At 49.0% G+C, this 20,232-nt stretch overlaps 1 protein-coding gene across 1 annotated transcript in view; it reads right to left on the bottom strand.

Moving 5' to 3' along the window:
* The window catches only part of adam12b (ADAM metallopeptidase domain 12b), a 130,049-nt gene that overhangs the window by 45,929 nt on the left and 63,888 nt on the right, over nt 1-20,232 (bottom strand). The window contains exon 5 of the mRNA XM_056291633.1: nt 1,454-1,530. Within this exon, the coding sequence (XP_056147608.1) occupies nt 1,454-1,530 (77 nt within the window). The remainder of the gene's footprint in view (nt 1-1,453; nt 1,531-20,232) is intronic.

A 20,232-nucleotide genomic window follows, 5' to 3' on the forward strand; every position in this document is an offset into this window, starting at 1 on the left:
AGAGATAAGAGCAAAATTCTGTGCAAAACACTTGAAAGTGTAACCAACTTGGTAAAACATTTAAGTTTTCCTCAAACCTTGGATAACACAATTTGACTGACAACAGCACATAAATACTGAATATCTAGATGTCCTTCTTTTGAACAAGTCCATTCGCAGAATGTGAAACCAATTAAAATAAAACTATACACTCTATATATATTGATGCATGCTCAATAATCCAGGAAAGGAAATCACAGAAAGTTTAATCAGTTCATCTGGACCAGATGAGCTGATTCAGTTTTCTGTGATATAAACTCTACAGGTAGTTCTCTTTCCTTTTTTTTCTCCCCCCCTTTTACTCCCCAATTGTACTTGGCCAATCACCCCGCTCTGAGCCATCCTGGTCACTGCCCCACCCCGTCTGCCGATCCGGGGAGAGCTGCAGACTACCACATACCTCACTCTGATACATGTGGAGTCGCCAGCCGCTTCTTTTCACCTGAAAGTGAGGAGTTTCGCCAGGGGGACGTAGCGTGTGGGAGGATCACGCTGTTCCTCCCAGTTCCCCCTCCCCCTGAACAGGTGCCCCGACTTACCAGAGGAGGCACTAGTGCAGTGACCAGGACACATACACACATCCGGCTTCCCACCCGCAGACATGGCCTATTGTGTCTGTAGGGATGCCCGACCAAGCTGGAGGTAACACAGGGATTTGAACCAGCGAGCCCTATGTTAGTAGGCAATGGAATAGACTGCCACGCTACCCGGACACCCCAGATAGTTCTCTTTATATTGGCACTGGTATCACACAACATATAAATTCTGAAACATATGTTTTGTACGGCTTGTATGAAATATATGAAAACATTGTCACATTCACATATGGTTCACTAATTACAGTAAATCACCCGTCTGTGCCAACTTTTTCATCACAAGTCAGATCTTAACATGCATTCTTATTTCAGATCAAGATTTTTTTTAACACGAAACTCACAGCGGCCCTCATGACCCTTGCTGTTAGTTTATACTGTGCCGCTAAAACGTTTTCACAGCATGCAAAACATTTCCTCATTGTGAAAATGAATCCATATTGTTGGGATAATTAAGCAGGAGATGATCGTGTATCTACAAACTTTTTCTGTTCATGCCCAGCAGCTATCTCAAGCTCTCGTAGCACTTACATGTGGCCATTAACAACAGATACTAGATGCCAGTGAGAGAAAAGATGAGTGCAGATAATTACTGGATTCCACTGTGGATAAAGATGATTTGTGATGTATTCTTAAACTCCTGCAGAGGACTAAATCCTGACAATGTACCGAGTTATTGACTGAGCATTGAGGGGCTAGAGAATTAAAGACCAAGCTGAATGACTTACACAAGTATAAACATGGGATTGAGAGACAGACTTTTTTTTTTAAATAGAGTTTGCAGATACTGTTGTGGTGCAGAACAATGTGACGAGTCTTACCGGAGACCTGAACAAGCACTAAGGGTGACATCAGAGTTCGGCTGTCCTTGCACCCTTCCATGATAGTAGCAGTTATTCTGAAAGAGACAACATATGTACAAAAAAGACAAAATGGATAGAGGAAAGATATTTAAGTTAACAAATGGAGTTTTTGACCACTGTAGCACTATGAAGTACAGTAAGAAAAGCAGGTCCCCATATGGTTTGCATCACATTATTCAAGTGCACAAGGACTCGCCTTGAGCACTGGGGTGATTTATTACACATTTCTGTGGCCGTGAGAGAAGAAGGAGAAGAAGACATGTCGGAAGTGAAGCAGCTGCAATGAAATAAAGAAATGTAAGCCTCACAATATAGAATAGATAAAACAAAAGAACAGAGAAAGAAACTGTGTAAACACTGAGGCAATTCGACAGTTGGTGGTGGTGATAATGTGCCATATCCCTCAATAAAAAAGAAGAAAAAGATCCCAAGTCGATGGAAACAACACAGTATTCAAACCATTCCCAAAAACGACGTTGCAAATGCTTTATGAAGAGTGAAAAATCATTCAGCATGTTTGTTAGGCCTCAAGGACGCACAGTGTGTTTTGATGAGAAACTCTGAATGCAAACAAACCGAGCTGTTTAAAAGGAAAACCTCATTGGATACCTTTAAATCACGTTTTCTGTATCCTTCACCCATTGCACAACAGTTAAGACAAACCTCTACAAAGCGGCTTGTCATGTTATATGGCATCAAAATGCATAAAGAAAAAGCATTCTTGAGTTATGTGAAATTGAATTAGCATGCTCTGAAGGATAGCGTTTCCATTTTCCCTCCTCCATACATGCATCCTCTTTAAAATCAATGTAGCTTAAATAGATAGAGGCACAGACAGGACAGACAGACCAGAATAAAAGGTGACAGCAATATGGTAATTATTGTTCTGCAGTTATTGAGCAAAGGGATTTAGGAGAGGAAGGAAAAGGAAAATGGCAGAGGAAATAATGTCGTCTAAATATTAAAAGAGGCCATTTAAGGCTGTTATTACACAGTAAAATTACTTTATGTCAACGTACGAGGAGAGACGGGGAAGAGTCTGGTTTAATGCAAAAACTGACCATTTACTGTCTCATAATAGTTGTTCAAGTGAAAAACAAACCCTCTAAGGTCAACAGTCATTTGTTGATCTGTGGTCCATTTCTTGCTCACAGAAATAAAAAAATTTTAAAAAATGGACTGCAAAGGGTAAAACCTGGGCATTGCATTTTTTTTCATAGACGCCATATTTTCTGCAGAAACAGTTCCATCTCTCCAATTTAAAACATAAATTCTTGTATGGAAGAAAACTGTTGTGTTGTTTTGCAAATGCATAAACTGTAGGACGGTGAGTCGCTTATCAATGGCACAGGGGCCCCGTCAGGAACAGTGAAAAGAAAAGACGCAACAAAATAGTTTAAGATTGTCTCAAATGCCCTGAATCAAAATGGGTTATTTTACAGAGAGCATTTTAAACAACAAATTTCAAAGTTTGTGTTGATACAAAGTCATATGAGTCCAAAAAAATGTATTTCATCCAGATTATCTATTCGTTCAAGACTATTTCAGAATCAGAATCATGTTTATTGGCCATGTGGGTTTGCACAAACATGGAAATTGACTCCGGTTTCGTGGCTCTCTCAGTGTACCTAACATAGAATAACAACACTACTACAATACAACAAGCTTTGGATATATTAACCTATTGTTTAGGAAACTTGTCTGCAGTGGCTGATGTTGAGTTGAAACGTTTTTTTCCGAGGGCTTTCCGCTTCCACATAGAAATTGTACTCTCATTTATTTACTGATTGATTTTGTTGTGAAATATGTTAATTTCATGAAGCTTAGTATGTGAAAGTTCAATAAGGAAGATCATTTGTTTCATTTCTTTCCCCATTTTCATTCATCCAATAGTTTTATTATGCTCTTTCTCATGCTCACAGTCATTCACAATTTCAAGCGTCCCCAACATTTCGCTGTCCCACGCTGTCAAAAGCTTTCTTACAAGGTCAAGGCTCCGCACCTTTTCACTCATTCTGTGCGTCATCACAGCTAACCAGTCAGCTTTCGTTCTGCCCTGGGCTAACCAATCAGCAGTCGCCATGCCGAAGCGCAACCCGCCTTCACCTCCACCTCATCACCACCCCCAAAAAAGCTACCTTTGTCCAAGGCATCCATCACCACCACCACCTGCGTATAGACTCCGGGGCATCCTACCTCCTACTGTCACGGGCCGAGCTTTAAGGAGACGTTTCGTCATGATGGGGTCTAACCGCCAAAATGAAAACATAAATATTAGGTATCTGAATGAATAATAAATACCGCAATTACTCGCAATTTAATCTGTCCTTGGTACTCCACGTGCTTGTCGGCCTACAAATAAATGTTGACTTCAAAATGGCATGGTGATAATGTATTAATGTTAATATGATCAACATTATGATTAGAAGCGGCTCGCGACTCCACACGTGTCGGAGGAGACGTGTGGTAGGTAGTCTGCACTTCTCCCCGGATGGCAGAGGGGGTGAGGCAGCGACCGGGACGGCTCGGAAGAGTGGGGTAATTGGCCAAGTACAATTGGGGAGGGAAAAAAGGGGGGGGGTTGACGTTAACGTCTGAGCAATGGAAACACGCAGTGTTGCAAAAAAAAAAAATCTCACCGGAAGTCGCTATTGGCTCTCTAAATTGTTGCTAAAAATCGCTAGAATACGTGATGACGCTATACAATACGCACCCAATTTAATTTGCATACGTCCCTAGGCGTGAATGTGTCAGCCCAGTGATGGCCTGGCGGTCCGTCCAGGGTGTCTCTCCGCCTGCCGCCCAATGACTGCCGGGATAGGCTCCGGCATCCCGCGACCCTGAGAGCAGGTTTGGATAATGGATGGATGGATGGACGTCTCGTAGCTGAACTGCACCCCGTTCTCTATGTTCTTGCATAGATACACGGATAGTCGCATAGATGTTGCACTCAGTAAAGTACTGTAGTGGGAAATGCCTGGGGATGTACTTGGAATGTTGCACTGGGCTCGTGCAGCTAGAGGACCAATCACAGGTTAGCTCGCGCTGTCACAGACGCAACTATATTAGACACCGCGGGAGAGACAAAGCGCCAGAACTGTTTAGTAACCATATCGTAGACTGTCACCTTAGCGTGGGATAGAGCAGGGAAACCTAGCGTATCCTGGGCTAGACAGTAGATACGGTGGCTAGCAGTGGTAGTGTTAGCAGCAGACTGCCTCGGTACCTGTAGCTAGCTGACTACCCCCGAGAGCTTCCCCAGAGAGACTGAGAGAGACATTCACCCGGTCACACCGGAGCCAGAGTACAGAGAGAGAGAGAGACACGCACCCCGGAGAGCAGCCATCCATCTCCCGCCCCGCCTAGAGCTCAGCCGCCCTGTTCCATCACCAGCCCTGGTCCCAAGGTGAGCTTGCTAACCCATTAGCACACGGCTAACTAGCTAACTAGCAGGCTAGCCCTAGCATTGGCGCAGCTATCTAGCTAACGGTGGTGAAGCCCGGTTTGTCGCACCTAAAAGTCCCCGCCTCCATCCATAGTTATCCGGGCTATAGAAAAACCGCGACAAGTGGTGTCAGAAGTGGGATAAAAGGTTGGGATTCGCCATAATCTCAACACCGGAGGATCCTGCCCCGGTCACATGGCGGCATAATTCAGCCTGCACACTGTGAGCTAACCCAGCTAGCAAGAAGCCATTTTGTGAAGCACTGTAATTTCTTCAGTAGTCACGTAAATCAGTGGAAAAATAAAAATGTCACAGGACAAAGAAAATGTAAAAGAACAGTCTGAGTTGAGTCTGGATGGTGCTGGTGTGGGGACAGAAGACCCCGGAGAGCACGCCTGGATGAAGCTCCTCCTGGCGCAGATGGAAACCATGAACCAGACCCAGGTTCAGATGCAACGCCAGATGGAAAACATGGAACGCCAGACCCAGGTTAAGATGCAACGCCAGATAGAGATGCAGATGGAGGCCCTCACAGCGCGTATCGATGGACTAGCGGAAGCGGTGGCTAAGCGATCTCGTCCCCCCACACCTCCCATTCAGCGCACCGATTGGGCCCGTCATCGTTCAGATATCCAAGGTGAGCCTCCCGGTTTGTCGCCCATCGCTCAAGTAGTGAAGCAAGGGGTTTCTCCTAGTAGCCCTCAAAGCGATAGTGGTGTAGGGTCGGCAGGGGCTGTGCTCGGAGAACGAACTAGCAGAACGGTGCAAGACATGAGCCTACTCTCGCAGTTCACCCCGGCCCGGGAGAACCCAGGGGCCAGACAGCGAGACGGCGCTGATCACCTGTTGCCAGTAGCTATGGCCGTAGTGGCTAACTTGAGCGACCGGCGCAACGAGGAGACGCCAGCCAGGCCGAGCAGCAAAGCGGCCCCAGCAGCCCTGCGCTATACAGGAAATGGACCCAGTGAGCCCGCACCACTTACCAGCACTCCGATCGGTCATGGTGGAAAAAATGGAGCGACTGCAGTACCACCCCCCGACAGGATGCAGGGTGGCCAAATGTCCCTGGACAGCAACGGCGGCCAAAACCTACTGGATGACAGCGTTGGAGGGCAGGCAGGTTCCTCTAGAGGTCAACAGAGCCAGACAGGAGACCTTCAAAGTCGGAGCGGCAACCGAAGTTCACAAGGTCCCGACCGAGGACACGAAAATGACATCAAGCTCCTCGCCACTTGTGATGGTAAGGGCGACTGGGATAGTTTCGTTGGACCATTCGAACGGATGGCGAGAAAGAGGGGCTGGACCGACGAGACCTGTTTGGACGCCTTGTATCTCCGACTGAGGGACAACGCCATGTCTTTTGTCATCGCGCAGCCGGCTCCGATAAAAGATGACTACCACGCGCTCATCACCCAGTTACGCCGCCGCTACGGTAAAGAGCTGCCTGAGGGAACTGCGCGCCGTAAATTCAGCGAGGTTAAGCAGGCCAGAGAGATGACCCTCTATGAGTTTGGCGAGGAAGTGAGGAGACTTGTCACACTGGCATACCCGCAGGTTGGTGTTACACTGCAGGAGGCCTACGCTGCAGAAGCCTTTCTGCGCGGGCTGAAGAACCAAAACATCGCGTATGAAGTCCTGGGGGCAGAACCCAAAACACTAGCTGAAGCAATCAGGAAGGTTGAGGCACGCGAGTATGACTTTAAAGCGACGCTGGGGCGAGAGGTTGAAGGAAAAGGGAGAATCCGGCGAGTAGCATGGGAAGACGAGCGGCGTCGCGATAGCTCTCCAAGTCCTCCGCCGGTAGGAGACAGCATGAGCACCCCCGAGCTCAAGACCCTGGCCAGTGGCATCGACAACATTAACAAGGTGAAGTTGCACAGGCACATCAGCCCAGACCACCTACTCCAAGTGTGTTCTAGAGTATGTCCACTGCTGGAGAAAGAGGTTCCTGCCAGCGTGCCTGGTCTCCACAGAATCCTGGGAGCCGGCAGGCAGAACCTCCTGCGTACCAACAAGAGCTGCAAGCATGTTGTGTGGAAGGGCTCAGCGCTGGCTGCTCTGCACTGTGGACGACCCCCAGAGCCTCCTATTATCTATGGGAGTCCACCCAATATCGTGGAGACGAGCAATGGGCGTCGGCTCAATGGCTCCTACCGTCTACGCCAGCTACTGCCTACAGCTGTCTACCAGCACATGAAGATGCACAAGAGGATTCTGGGACATCTCTCCTCTGTCTACTGTGTCACCTTCGACCGCACCGGGCGACGCATTTTCACGGGCTCAGATGACTGCCTGGTGAAGATCTGGGGCACAGATGACAGGCGCCATGCTCTGTTGTCTGCTCCAGCACCAGCCATAGGGCCGCAGGAAACACCTGAAGGAGGTCCTCCCGCTGCTGACATGGAGGAGCCGGGGGCGCAGAGAACAGAGGAGTACGAAGGAGTGACAGAGCAGGACGAGATCGATGAAGACCTTGATCTCCGGCTGGAGGACCTGTTCCACGCAAACGACGATGGAGGACCCAGCACACCAGGCTCCCCGGCTCGGTTCCAGCCGCTCCAACACACTGCTGCCAGCTACTCTTCAGGCGAGTCGACAATCACCCAACGTCGTGGGACAGCAGCCTGTGCTCCGGGCGGGCAGTCCAACGCCCCTGACCCAGAAGGAGACGAAGCCGACGCCGCTGAGTCCCATCTCCCGTACACCACCAGACGGGGCCGGCCAGTCCGGAGGCCCGCCTGGCTCCTAGACTAACTTTGACGGACGTGACTAGTTGACTTGGGGGTTACTAGGCTAGTCACAAGAGTCCAGTATGGATAGCGACCACCCATATTTGTTTGACGCCCTTTGTTCCGGGCCTAGTTCATTTCGCGGGTGTTCTGTCCCGTTTATCGTGTTAGATTAATCAGACTGATCTTTGTAGTCTGTTGTTCATTTATGTTGAAGGGACTCAACAGTGCTGGAGGGGGGCAGTGTAGTGGGAAATGCCTGGGGATGTACTTGGAATGTTGCACTGGGCTCGTGCAGCTAGAGGACCAATCACAGGTTAGCTCGCGCTGTCACAGACGCAACTATATTAGACACCGCGGGAGAGACAAAGCGCCAGAACTGTTTAGTAACCATATCGTAGACTGTCACCTTAGCGTGGGATAGAGCAGGGAAACCTAGCGTATCCTGGGCTAGACAGTAGATACGGTGGCTAGCAGTGGTAGTGTTAGCAGCAGACTGCCTCGGTACCTGTAGCTAGCTGACTACCCCCGAGAGCTTCCCCAGAGAGACTGAGAGAGACATTCACCCGGTCACACCGGAGCCAGAGTACAGAGAGAGAGAGAGACACGCACCCCGGAGAGCAGCCATCCATCTCCCGCCCCGCCTAGAGCTCAGCCGCCCTGTTCCATCACCAGCCCTGGTCCCAAGGTGAGCTTGCTAACCCATTAGCACACGGCTAACTAGCTAACTAGCAGGCTAGCCCTAGCATTGGCGCAGCTATCTAGCTAACGGTGGTGAAGCCCGGTTTGTCGCACCTAAAAGTCCCCGCCTCCATCCATAGTTATCCGGGCTATAGAAAAACCGCGACACTACCACGACGATACGTGGTACAGCACTGGGTGTAAAATGCCGAAATGTCGGTATACGTAGTTACATAGGAGAGGCGCCTAAAATGATTGGTGCGGCGATAGGCATAGCGTTGGTTTTGTGTCTTCCTGCCCTCCAATGGCGTTGGCCGAGCTGCGTATTATCTGTTAGATCTGTAGAACATCTACTCCCATGTAATTACAGCTACTGATTCTTTATAGATCAATCATTACTTTTATAAATGTGGGCAACGCAGATGTGACGTCATTCACAAATAGTCAAAAGCGGATTTTTGCTGTTGCTCGACAATGAGAATGGAGGTTGCCAGAGTTGCGAGAAGTTGCCAAAATTGTTGCTAGTCACTAGATAAGATTTTTAGTCGCTTAGGGAAGGTTAAAAAAAAGAAGCGAAATCTAGCAACAAAGTCGCTAAACTGGCAACACCGGAAACACGGATAGATGGCAATGTGTTAGTGGATTGGTTACGTTTTGCTGGAGAGCACACGATTGGTTGAACCTCTCTTTGTTCCCACCCAAGGCTGTTTGTTTGGTTTTTTTTTATGTAATTAGGATAAGCAGCTTAGAAAATGGATGGATGTATGATCTGTCGTCCCCCCGTTAGAGAGCCCAGAATGCAGAGCTGCAAAGTTCAGATCCGAAACTCTGAAGTGTTCAGAAACTCTGAAGCGGAAGTTTGTAACAGTGAAGACAATAAATGCAAACATTACGATTGTTAAGCAGTTATTATTTTAAACTTTCAAATCCTAGATTTAAACTTGTGAATTCTGACTGTGTGGTCACCTGAGGCGACCTTGGAAACAAAATGGACACTTAAATCCTCCCACACACAATGTAGACTGCTGACGTGTATTATTTTATTAACATTGCAAACACTGGACAGTATCAAATACAAAACTGCATGTGAATTTTACAGTGCTTAAACGTTTCCCAAGTAAAACACTAAGTCGTAGTTACATTTTAGGTTATTTTCCTAAATATACAAAATAGAATTACATCATTGTCACTTCATAATTACTTTTACTATGCCCCTGGCCAAGCTAAGCAAGGTTTTAGCAATGTTAAATTACAAACACTGAGTTTTGTGTCGATGCAGCAGTGAGCAAATCTCCATTGTTTCTTACTAATTGTTTTGTTATGTTTAATAACTCATGGAGTGGAACATGTTTTTGGTTGCAAAGCACCTCATGAGCCTGGCCTCCTAACTCGCTCTCAAACTGACTATGCAAAATCAACTGTCGTCCGTCTGCCCTAAATCAAATTGTTTCCGAGGAAAAGCAGATCTGATGACTATTGATACGATGTTATACATGTCTTGAGACAATCTACTTGTAACCAAATGGTACACAGTTACCTTTTACACCAGATGTCTGTGAATGCTATGGAATTTCCTGGAAAAAAAACCTTTTTAAAACTAATTTTCTAAGCTAGTCTCATAGGCTGCATTCACATCACAGCTAGAAGTGCTCCAAAAATTTTTTGGCAATAGGTGACGCAGATATGATTTATTTCTCAGCAGTGTGAACGCAAAAAAGACTGATCTTTTCACATCAGCTTTGGACCACTTTAACATGTGGTTGTGGTGACCCACATCTATATAACGAGAGACATTCACCTAAGAGGACGGTGTACCTTTAAGGGAAGAGGCGAGGGGTCAGATAATGCACTTCCGCTTCCGGTTCACAGTTCAGTGTCGTTGTCGAATGTATGACATGCTAAGTTGGAGCTAGTAAACTACCTCGACTACGTCTACTCTCACGTCTCCTGTCTCGTTGTTTTCTAACTCCACATTGGTGACCCCGACGTGATCGAACTACTAATACGAGTATGTCTGACAACGAAGACGCCGGGAATAATGCTGCCGCGGTACCCGCTCCCGACGCCGGTGCTAACAACATGGCTATTGCTAACGCTAGCATTTACGCCGCTACTGTGAAGCTACCCGACTTTTGGCAGCGTAATCCACGGCCGTGCTTTCAACATGTGGAAGCCCAGTTCCAGCTGAGAGGGATAACGCAGGATGCGACGCAGTACTTCCACGTAGTGGCGGCGTTAGACGCATCGACAACGACGCGAGCAATGACACTTGGAAGCTCCGCCAGCTGCTGGCAAGTACGATGCTATAAAGACATTCCTCCTGAAACTATTTGAACTGTTGGAGCTGGAGAAGGCAGACCGTTTACTGTCCCTGAATGGCCTCGGCGACGGCAAACCGTCTGAGTTAATGGAAAAAATGCTGTCTGTGCTGGGATCGGCTGATCCGGCCTTTCTTTTCACACACATTTTTCTGAGGCAGCTCCCCGCACCTGTACGCACAGCACTGGCCAGTTCTCCTCTCGCCGCCTCCAAGGACTACCGTTCTCTGGCTGCTGAAGCAGACAGGGTTTTCCTGGCCAACCGGCAACAGTTTGTGCATGCCCTGCTACCCCACCAGACCGCCCCACCACCACCTGTGTACGACTATATGGACACCGCGGCTGCGGTGACAGCCCGCCGCCAACCTGACGAGGGGCTCTGTTATTACCATGCCAGGTTTGGGGCAAAAGCAAAACAGTGTCGCAAACCCTGCAGTTACAGGGTTCAGGGAAACGCCAAGGCCGGCGCTCGTTAACGGCTATGGGCGCCGGCCGTGACTGCAAGCTGTTGTTCATCAGAGACTCCTTGTCGGGCCGGCGGCTGCTGGTTGACTCTGGCGCTCAACGCAGCATACTACCAGCACAAGCTGTGGACACGATGACCGACAGTCACGGCCCCCAGATGGACGCCGCCAACGGCACGTCCATTCGGACGTACGGTATCAGACATGTGGACGTGTGTTTTGGCGGCCGACGTTTCGGCTGGGACTTTGTGATGGCTGCTCTATCCACCCCGCTCCTAGGTGCGGATTTCCTCTGTGCTTTCAACCTGCTGGTGGATGTTAAAAACTGTCGCGTGATTGATGCCGTCTCTTTTGCGCCATACCCCTGCACGCATTGGGGGGCTGGAGCGCTGTGCCTCGCTAACACACACTCCACCGGGGATCCATACCAACGCCTGCTCGCAAATTTCCCCGAGCTCACCACACCCACCTTCTCCTCGGCGGTGGCCAAGCACGGCGTGGAACATCATATCACCACAGTGGGCCCCCCAGTTTACGCCCGGCCCGACGCCTCGACTCGGCCAAGCTCGCAATAGCCAGGGAGGAGTTTTTGACTATGGAGCGCCTCGGCATTGTCCGCCGTTCTGACAGCCCGTGGGCTTCCCTTCTTCACATGGTTACTAAGGCCGACGGGGTTGGCGCCCGTGCGGGGACTACCGTCGCCTAAACAATGCCACGACCCCCGACCGGTACCCCATACCACACATACAAGATTTCTCTACCCACCTGGCGGGCGCTGCCATCTATTCCAAAATCGACTTAGTGCGGGGGTATCACCAAGTGCCGGTCCACCCACTGGATGTCCCAAAAACGGCTGTCATCACACCCTTTGGGCTCTTTGAGTTCTTACGTATGCCTTTCGGCCTTAAAGGGGCGGCGCAGACGTTTCAGCGCCTTATGGATTCTGTGCTCCACGACATGCCATTTTTGTTTGTGTACTTAGACGACATCCTCGTGGCCAGCGCGTCGGCGGAGGAACACGTGACGCACCTCAGACAGCTGTTCGACAGGCTCAGCGAACACGGCCTCATCATCAACCCAGCTAAGTGTCAGTTCGGGGAGTCGTCCATCACCTTCCTCGGGCACCACATCACTCCACAGGGGGCCGTTCCCCTCCCTGCCAGGGTTGAGGCTGTCACCATGTTCCCCCGCCCCCGCACTGTACAGTCGCTGCAGGAATTCCTGGGCATGGTGAACTTTTATAACCGTTTCCTGCCCCGTGCCGCCCACATCATGCGTCCCCTGTATGAGGCCCTGCGGGGTAAGAAGTCTAAGGACGAGCTGGACTGGTCTTCGGGGATGGACGAGGCTTTTGTGGCCGCCAAGACCGCGCTGGCCAACGCTGCGCTGCTAGCTCACCCGTCGCCTGCCGCCCCCATAGCCCTTACAACAGATGCCTCCGACTACGCCGTGGGGGCCGTGTGTGAGCAGTGGGTGGGGGGGGCTGGCAGCCGTTGGCGTTCTTCAGTAAACAACTCCGTGAGAGTGAGCGCAAATACAGCACCTTTGATAGGGAACTAATGGGTCTCTTCCTCGCAACCAGACACTTTAGGTTCCTATTGGAGGGCCGACAGTTCACCGCTTTCGTGGACCACAAACCGCTGACGTTCTATATGGCCAAAACCTCAGAACCGTGGTCTGGGCGTCAGCAGGCCATCTCGCGGCGGTTTCCGAGTTTACCACGGACATACAACACGTGTCGGGCAAGGATAACTTCGTCGCCGACTGCCTTTCACGGGCGGTTGTTAACGCTGTTCACTTGGGACTCGACTACGCCGCTATGGCAGTGGACCAAGCCAAGGACGCGACCGTTCAAGACTACCGGTCGACCCCTACGGCGCTACGGCTGGAGGACGTGACGTTCGACGCGGCCAACACCACCCTCCTCTGTGACATCTCCACCGGTGAACCGCGCCCCCTGGTGCCTACTTCCTGGCGGCGCCGAGTTTTCGACACCGTCCACGGCCTTTCCCACCCGGGAGTGAAGGCCTCGACCAAGCTGGTGGAGCGTCAAGTTCGTTTGGCCTGGGCTCCGTAAGGATGTTAGAGCCTGGGCCGGCTCGTGTGTGGCGTGCCAACGCGCCAAGATGCACCGCCATACCAAGGCCCCTTTGGCGCCGTTTGTGGTTCCAGAGAGGCGGTTTGACCACGTCAATGTTGATCTGGTGGGTCCCCTGCCCCCCTCCCGTGGTTATACGTTCCTCCTCACTATTGTGGACAGGGCCACCAGGTGGCCAGAGGCTATTCCCTTGTCCTCCACGACGGCAGCAGAGGTAGCACGGGCGTTCATCGGCTGCTGGGTGGCCCGTTTCGGCACGCCTGGTGACATCACGAGCGACCGGGGCTCCCAGTTTACCTCGGAGCTCTGGACGGCGGTCGCTGAGCACCTGGGGGTGAAGATCCACCGCACTACGGCGTACAACCCGCAGAGCAACGGACTTTGTGAGCGGTTCCATCGGGACATGAAAGTCGCTCTGCGGGCAAGCCTCACTGGCTGCGACTGGATGGACCGGCTCCTGTGGGTCATGCTCGGCCTGCGTTCGGCCCTGAAGAAAGACCTCCAGACCTCCTCCGCTGGGCGCGGGTTCCGGGGGAGTTTCTTCCAGATGCTACGGCTCCCTGGTCGGCCGCCTCTCACCTCAGTGCGTCCCGGAGCGCTGCCGGTGCCTTCGCTCCCGTTCCGATGTCTCAACACTGCCTCCCCCGGTCCTACGTCCCCAAGGATCTGCCATCGGCGAGGTACGTCTTCATTAGGCACGACAGCCATCGGTCCCCGCTGCAGCCCCCATACGATGGGCCCTTCCGCGTCCTGGAGGCGGGGGATAAGAACTTTGTGGTGGACATGGGGGGCAGGCCGGAGCGGGTCGCTATAGACCGTCTCAAGCCCGCTCACTAGGACATTGGGGAGCCAATGCAATTGGCCCTACCCCCGCGGCGGGGGCGCCCTCCTAGGTCGGCCCCGGCACCTGCCTCTGTTCCTGCTTCGGCCCCATCTGTTTCCCCTCCTGTGAAGCGCAGCCGTTATGGCCGCAGGGTCCGCCCCCCGACTAGTCACCTGTTTTCCCCGTGACTTTGCATTATGTCATTGACTGTTCTGTTGCAGAGTCTATTTTTATGTTCATGACTTGCACTTTTGCTGTTTTGCATTGTTTTGTGTAGGTGAATTCTGGGGGGGCCTGTGTGGTGACCCACATCTATATAACGAGAGACATTCACCTAAGAGGAACGGTGTACCTTTAAGGGAAGAGGCGAGGGGTCAGATAATGCACTTCCGCTTCCGGTTCACAGTTCAATGTCGTTGTCGAATGTATGACATGCTAAATTGGAGCTGGTAAACTACATCGACTACGTCTGCTCTCACGTCTCCTGTCTCGTTGTTTTCTAACTCCACATGGTCCTAGATCAGATACATGTCCAATCCATGGCCATGCGACCATGGTGAGCACTCTCAGATCGGATTTCATGTGTTTATTTCACAATGCACAGGTGCAGAGCACTGACATCATCAGTGTAGACGGCAGCCCACTTAGATAACTGAGGACGTCAACAGCAACGGGAGTCAGCGAAGAGATGGAGTAAGTATCATTTAATTGGCATTTGGGGAGATACTTCCATTCAGGTATTCAAGTTGACGAACTGTCCACCGACCTCCACGGCAAGTATTCCTTAATGCGAACAATAAATGAATAAATAAATGAAAAATAAATAAATAAAAGGCAATTCAGAAACCTATGAGTGGTGTTAAATGTTTTTAGGGGCGTCTGGGTAGCGTGGTGGTCTATGCCGTTGTCTACCGACACAGGGATTGCTGGGTCGAATCCTCATGTTACCTGCAGCTTGGTCGGGCGTCCCTGGGAAGCTGGATGTGGGTATGTCTTGGTCGCTGCACTAGCGCCTCCTCTGGTTGGTTGGTTGGTTGGTTGGTTGGTTGGTTGGTTGGTTGGTCGGGGGCGGGGGACTGGGGAGAATAGCGTGATCCTCTCACGTGTTACGTCTCCCTGGCGAAACTCCTCACGGTCAGGTGAAAAGAAGTGGCTGGCGACTCCACATGTATCGGAGGAGGCATGTGGTAGTCTACAGCCCTCCCCGGATCGGCAGAGGGAGTGAAGCAGTGACTGGGACGGCTCAGAAGAGTGGGCTAATTGCATAGTACAATTGGGGAGAAAAAGGGGGAAACAAAAAAAAGAAGTTTTTAAAACATTCAATTGGGCCTAAAATTGATAAAAGAACTGTCAGTTAGCCACCATTTATTTAAATGTTTAACTTGATGCACTTAACTTGACATTCTTGGCACCAGAGTAAATGAGTTTATTGATAATAAGTAGACCTAGTGTGTTTGACAAAGGATATGAAACTATGACCCATATTCATAAAACTCAGCGGTAAAAACATTATGCTGCAAAGTCATCGCTGTGTAATCTGAACTCATTCATGAAAATAGCGTGGTGGGGGCCACCAGAGACACTGTTCACTGGTGGCCCTGGGTGAAAGCCAAAATCGAGATGCAAATGAGTGTTACATATTTAATACCCGCTGATCTTCAATCGCTGTGTGCAAACATAATGGATTGCCAACTCGATTGGTAAGAAAGACAAAGAAAACTGATATTTTATCCAGCACAGCTTTGTTTAAATATTAAGGGGAAACAATAATGTTCACTACAGGACAGCAGGATTTCTGTCTAGTCAGTCTGTGGCACCGAGGAGCGCTGTGACTAGGTTGAACATTTACCGATGAGAAATATAAACCGTTTTTCTTCCTGAGACAAAGTCACACCTCCAGGGGGAGGAAACAAGGCACAGTGCGTGGCGGCAAGTGTTACAGTGATGCTTTACAGTGACAGATGGGATACCAGTAAAGACTGTGCCCTTGCCTACTGAGATCGAGTCCCTCCCTGTGTTACCATGAATTTTGTCAAGGGCGACTTCTGTTGGATAACCAAGACAATCCAAAGGGGTGTAAGTGTGTGAAACAAGCCATGACAGGTTTGGTCCACATTTAATAGTGGAGTTTGGAATACTTTATTTTTTCAAGATTCCCAGAGTGAACTGAAAAAGGCAACCTGAGCCAATGGGTCCGAGAGGGCGGATGACCGTCGACCGTAGAACATAAGTTGTATATTGAGCTAAGTATATAATTAAGATAGCTTTCTTGGATGCCCAGTTGGCTCAAGTGAATATACTGTGTAACTACACAACCGATGACAGATTCCTTTCAATGACGGAAATATTTGACTTTGACAAATATTGTTTACTATTAGCCATGTGCTCCATGGGGGGAGGTGGGGGGTCGGATCTCAGACCACATCCTTCACAATTAATTTTGGGTATTGTAAGAGTGACTGAATTCAGTCGGACCTTCTGTTAGCAGAAAAATTCAATTTTCTCACCCAATACAGCATAATAAAATAAATAAATAAAATAAATGATAAAATAAATCCAATACAGCATCTTTTATTTGCTTTTTTTTTATAACCCAGCCACTGAGAATGCACAAGCCAGTGCATTCCTAGTGCCAGTCCCAAGCCCAGATAAATGGGGAGGGTTGTGTCAGGTAGGGCATCTGGCATAAAACCTTTGCCAAATCAGATAAGTAGATCATAGATCAGATTTCCATACTGGATCGGTAAAGGCCCAGGTTACCAGTGACTGTCACTGGTACTGTTGGCCAGGAGGGTGCCGGTGGAAACTATGCTACTGTTGGGTAAAGGAGAAGGAGAAGGGGAAGGCATGTCCAGAAGCAGTGGAAGAGGAGGAAGGGTAGGAGTGTGGAGGTGAGAGTCGGCACTTTCAATGTTGGCACTAAGACTGGTAAAGGGAGAGAGCTGGCTGATATGATGGAGAGAAGGAAGGTAGATATACTGTGAGTGCAAGAGATCAGGTGGAAGGGGAGTAAGGCAAGGAACATCGGAGGTGGGTTCAAACTCTTCTACCATGGTGCGAATGGGAGGAGAAATGGAGTAGGGGTAATTCTGAAGGAAGAATATGTCAAGAGTGTGTTGTAGATGGATATTGTTGGACAGAGTGATGAATATGAAACTGGAAATCAAAGGTGTGTTGATGAATGTTGTCAGTGCACAACTGCACATACCCTGCATGTTGGGTGTAAGATGGAAGAGAAAGAAGAATTCTGGAGTGAGTTGGGTGAAGTGGTGGAGAGGGTACCCAAGGAGGAGAGATTGGTGATTGGAGCTGACTTCAATGGGCATGTTGGTAAAGGGAACAGCGGTAATGAAGAGGTGATGGGTAGGTATGGTGTCAAGGAGAGGAATGTGGAAGGACAGATGGTGGTGGATTTTGTGAAAAGGATGGAAATGGCTGTGGCAAATACATATTTCAAGAAGAGGGAGAAACAGAGGGTGACGTGTTAGAGTAGAGGAAAGTGCACACAGGTGGACTATATCTTATGTAAGAGGCACGATCTGAAAGGGATTGGAGACTGCAAGGTGGTGACAGGGGAGAACGTAGCTAGGCAGCATCAGATGGTGGTCTGTAGGATGACTTTGGAGACCAAGAAGAGGAAGAGAGTGAAGACAGCCAAGGATCAAATGGTGGAAGTTGAAGAAGGAAGACTGTTGTGTGGAGTTCAGAGAGGAGTTAAGACAGGTACTGGGTGGTAGTGAAGAGTTGCCGGATGGCTGGGCGACCACTGCAGAAATAGTGAGGGAGACAGCTAGGAAGGTACTTGGTGTGCCATCTGGACAGAGGAAGGAAGACAAGGAGACTTGATGGTGGAACTAGGAAGTACAACAAAGTATACAGAGAACGAGGTTGGCAAAGAAGAAGTGGGATGGTCAGAGAGATAAAGAAAGTAGACGGGATTTTAAGGAGATGTGACATAAAGTGAAGAGAGGTGGCAAAGGAAAAGGCGTATGGTGAGTTGTATGAGAGGTTGAACACTAAGGAAGGAGAAGGCTTGTACTGATTGGTTAGAAAAAGGGGCCGAGCTGGGAAGGATGTGCAGCAGGTTAGGACGATCAAGGATAGAAATGGAAATGTGCTGACAAGTAAGGAGAGTGTGTTGAGAAAGTGGAAGGAATACTTTGAGGGGCTGATGAATGAAGAAAATAAGAGAGAGAGAGAGAGAGAGAGAGAGAGAGAGAGAGAGAGAGAGAGAGAGAGAGAGAGAGAGAGAGAGAGAAGGTTGGATGATGTGGGGATGGTGAATCAGGACGTGCAGTGGATTAGCAAGGAGGAAGTGAGGGCAGCTATGAAGAGCATGAAGAGTGGAAAGGCAGTTAGTCCAGATGAATGGTGGTGTTTAGGAGAGATGGCAGTGGAGTTTTTAAACTAGATTGTTTAACACAATCTTGGAAAGTGAGAGGATGCCTGAGGAGTGGAGAAGAAGCATACTGGTACTGATTTTCAAGAATAAGTGTGATGTGCAGAACTGTAGCAACTACTTAGGTATAAATTGATCAGCCACAGCATGAAGATATGGGAAAGAGTAGTGGAAGCCAGGTTAAGAGACGAGGTGATGATTAGCGAGCAGCAGTATGGTTTCATGCCATGAAAGAGGTCTACAGATGCAATGTTTCCTTTGAGAATGTTGATGGAGAAGTATAGAGAAGGTCAGAAGGAGTTACATTGTGTCTTTGTGGATTTAGAGAAAGCATATGACAGGGTGCCGAGAGAGGAGGTGTGATATTGTACGAGGAAGTTGGGAGTGGCAGAGAAGTATGTAGGAGTGGTGAATGATATGTATGAGGACAGTGTGACAGTGGTGAGGTGTGTGGTTGGAATGGAAGATGGGTTCAAGGTGGAGGTGGGATTACATCAAGGATCGGCTCTAAGCCCTCTCTTGTTTGCAATGGTGATGGACAAGTTGACAGATGAGATCAGGCAGGCGTCTCTGTGGACTATGATATTCATGGATGACATTGTGATTTGTAGTTAGATTAGGGTGCAGGTTGAGGAGAGCCTGGAGAGGTGGAGGTATGCAGTGGAGAGAAGAGGAATGGATGTCAGTATGAGCAAGACAAAATACATATGCATGAACAAGAGGGAGGACAGCGGAATAGTGAGGATGCAAGGAGTAGAGGTGATAAAGGTGTATGAGTTTAAATACTTCAGGTCAACTTTTCAAAGTAACGGTGAGTGCAGAAGAGAGGTGAAGAAGAGAGTTCAGGCAGGGTGGAGTGGGTGGAGAAGAGTGTCAGGAGTGATTTGCGACAGAATGCTACCAGTAAGAGTTAAAGGGAAGGTTTACACGATGGTTGTGAGACCAGCAATATTATGTTGTATGGTTTGGAGACGGTGGCACTGATGAAAAGACAGGAGGCGGAGCTGGAGGTGGCAGAGTTGAAAATGCTAAGATTTTCACTGGGAGTGATGAAGAAGGACAGGATTAGGAACAAGTATATTACAGGGACAGCTCAGGTTGGACGGTTTGGAGACAAAGCAAGAAAGGCAAGATTGAGATGGTTTGGACATGTGTGGAGAAGAGATGCTGGATATACTGGGAGAAGGATGCTGAATACGGACCTGCCAGGCAAGAAGAAAAGAGGAAGGCCAAAGAGGAGGTTTATAGATGTGGTGAGGGAGGACATGCAGGTGGCTGGCATGACAGAGGAAGATGCAGAGGACAGGAAGAGATAGAAACAGATGATCGGCTGTCACGGCCCCTAATTGGAGCAGCCGAAAGTAGTAGTAGTAGTAGTAGTGGTAGTAGTACTAGTAGTAGTTGTAGTTGTAGTAGTTGCTTCTTTTATATATTTAGGTAACATTCAAGGTTGACATAACATTCACAATAATTACACTGACCATAGAGGTCCCATTTGATGTTTTTAGGGGTTATTTACATGGTAATTAACTATGAAAAAGCAAAACTTGTGACATTACTCCACTCAAAGGTAAAGGTGAGAGGGAAAATAAGTGCAAAACATTGTCTCTATAAGTTTTGTGGAAATATAATTGTCAATCACACCAAAATTAGCCACTTCACCTCCAGGGTGTTAGGAACCAATTAAGGCAGCAACACTATTAATTTAAGCCATGATTTCAATGTCATTCAGCAGCCAGAGAGGCAGGAAGACCGTTACTCATATTAACAGGCAATAAAG

Source organism: Lampris incognitus, chromosome 13 (genome assembly GCF_029633865.1).
Source record: "Lampris incognitus isolate fLamInc1 chromosome 13, fLamInc1.hap2, whole genome shotgun sequence".
Classification (NCBI taxonomy): Eukaryota; Metazoa; Chordata; class Actinopteri; order Lampriformes; family Lampridae; genus Lampris; species Lampris incognitus.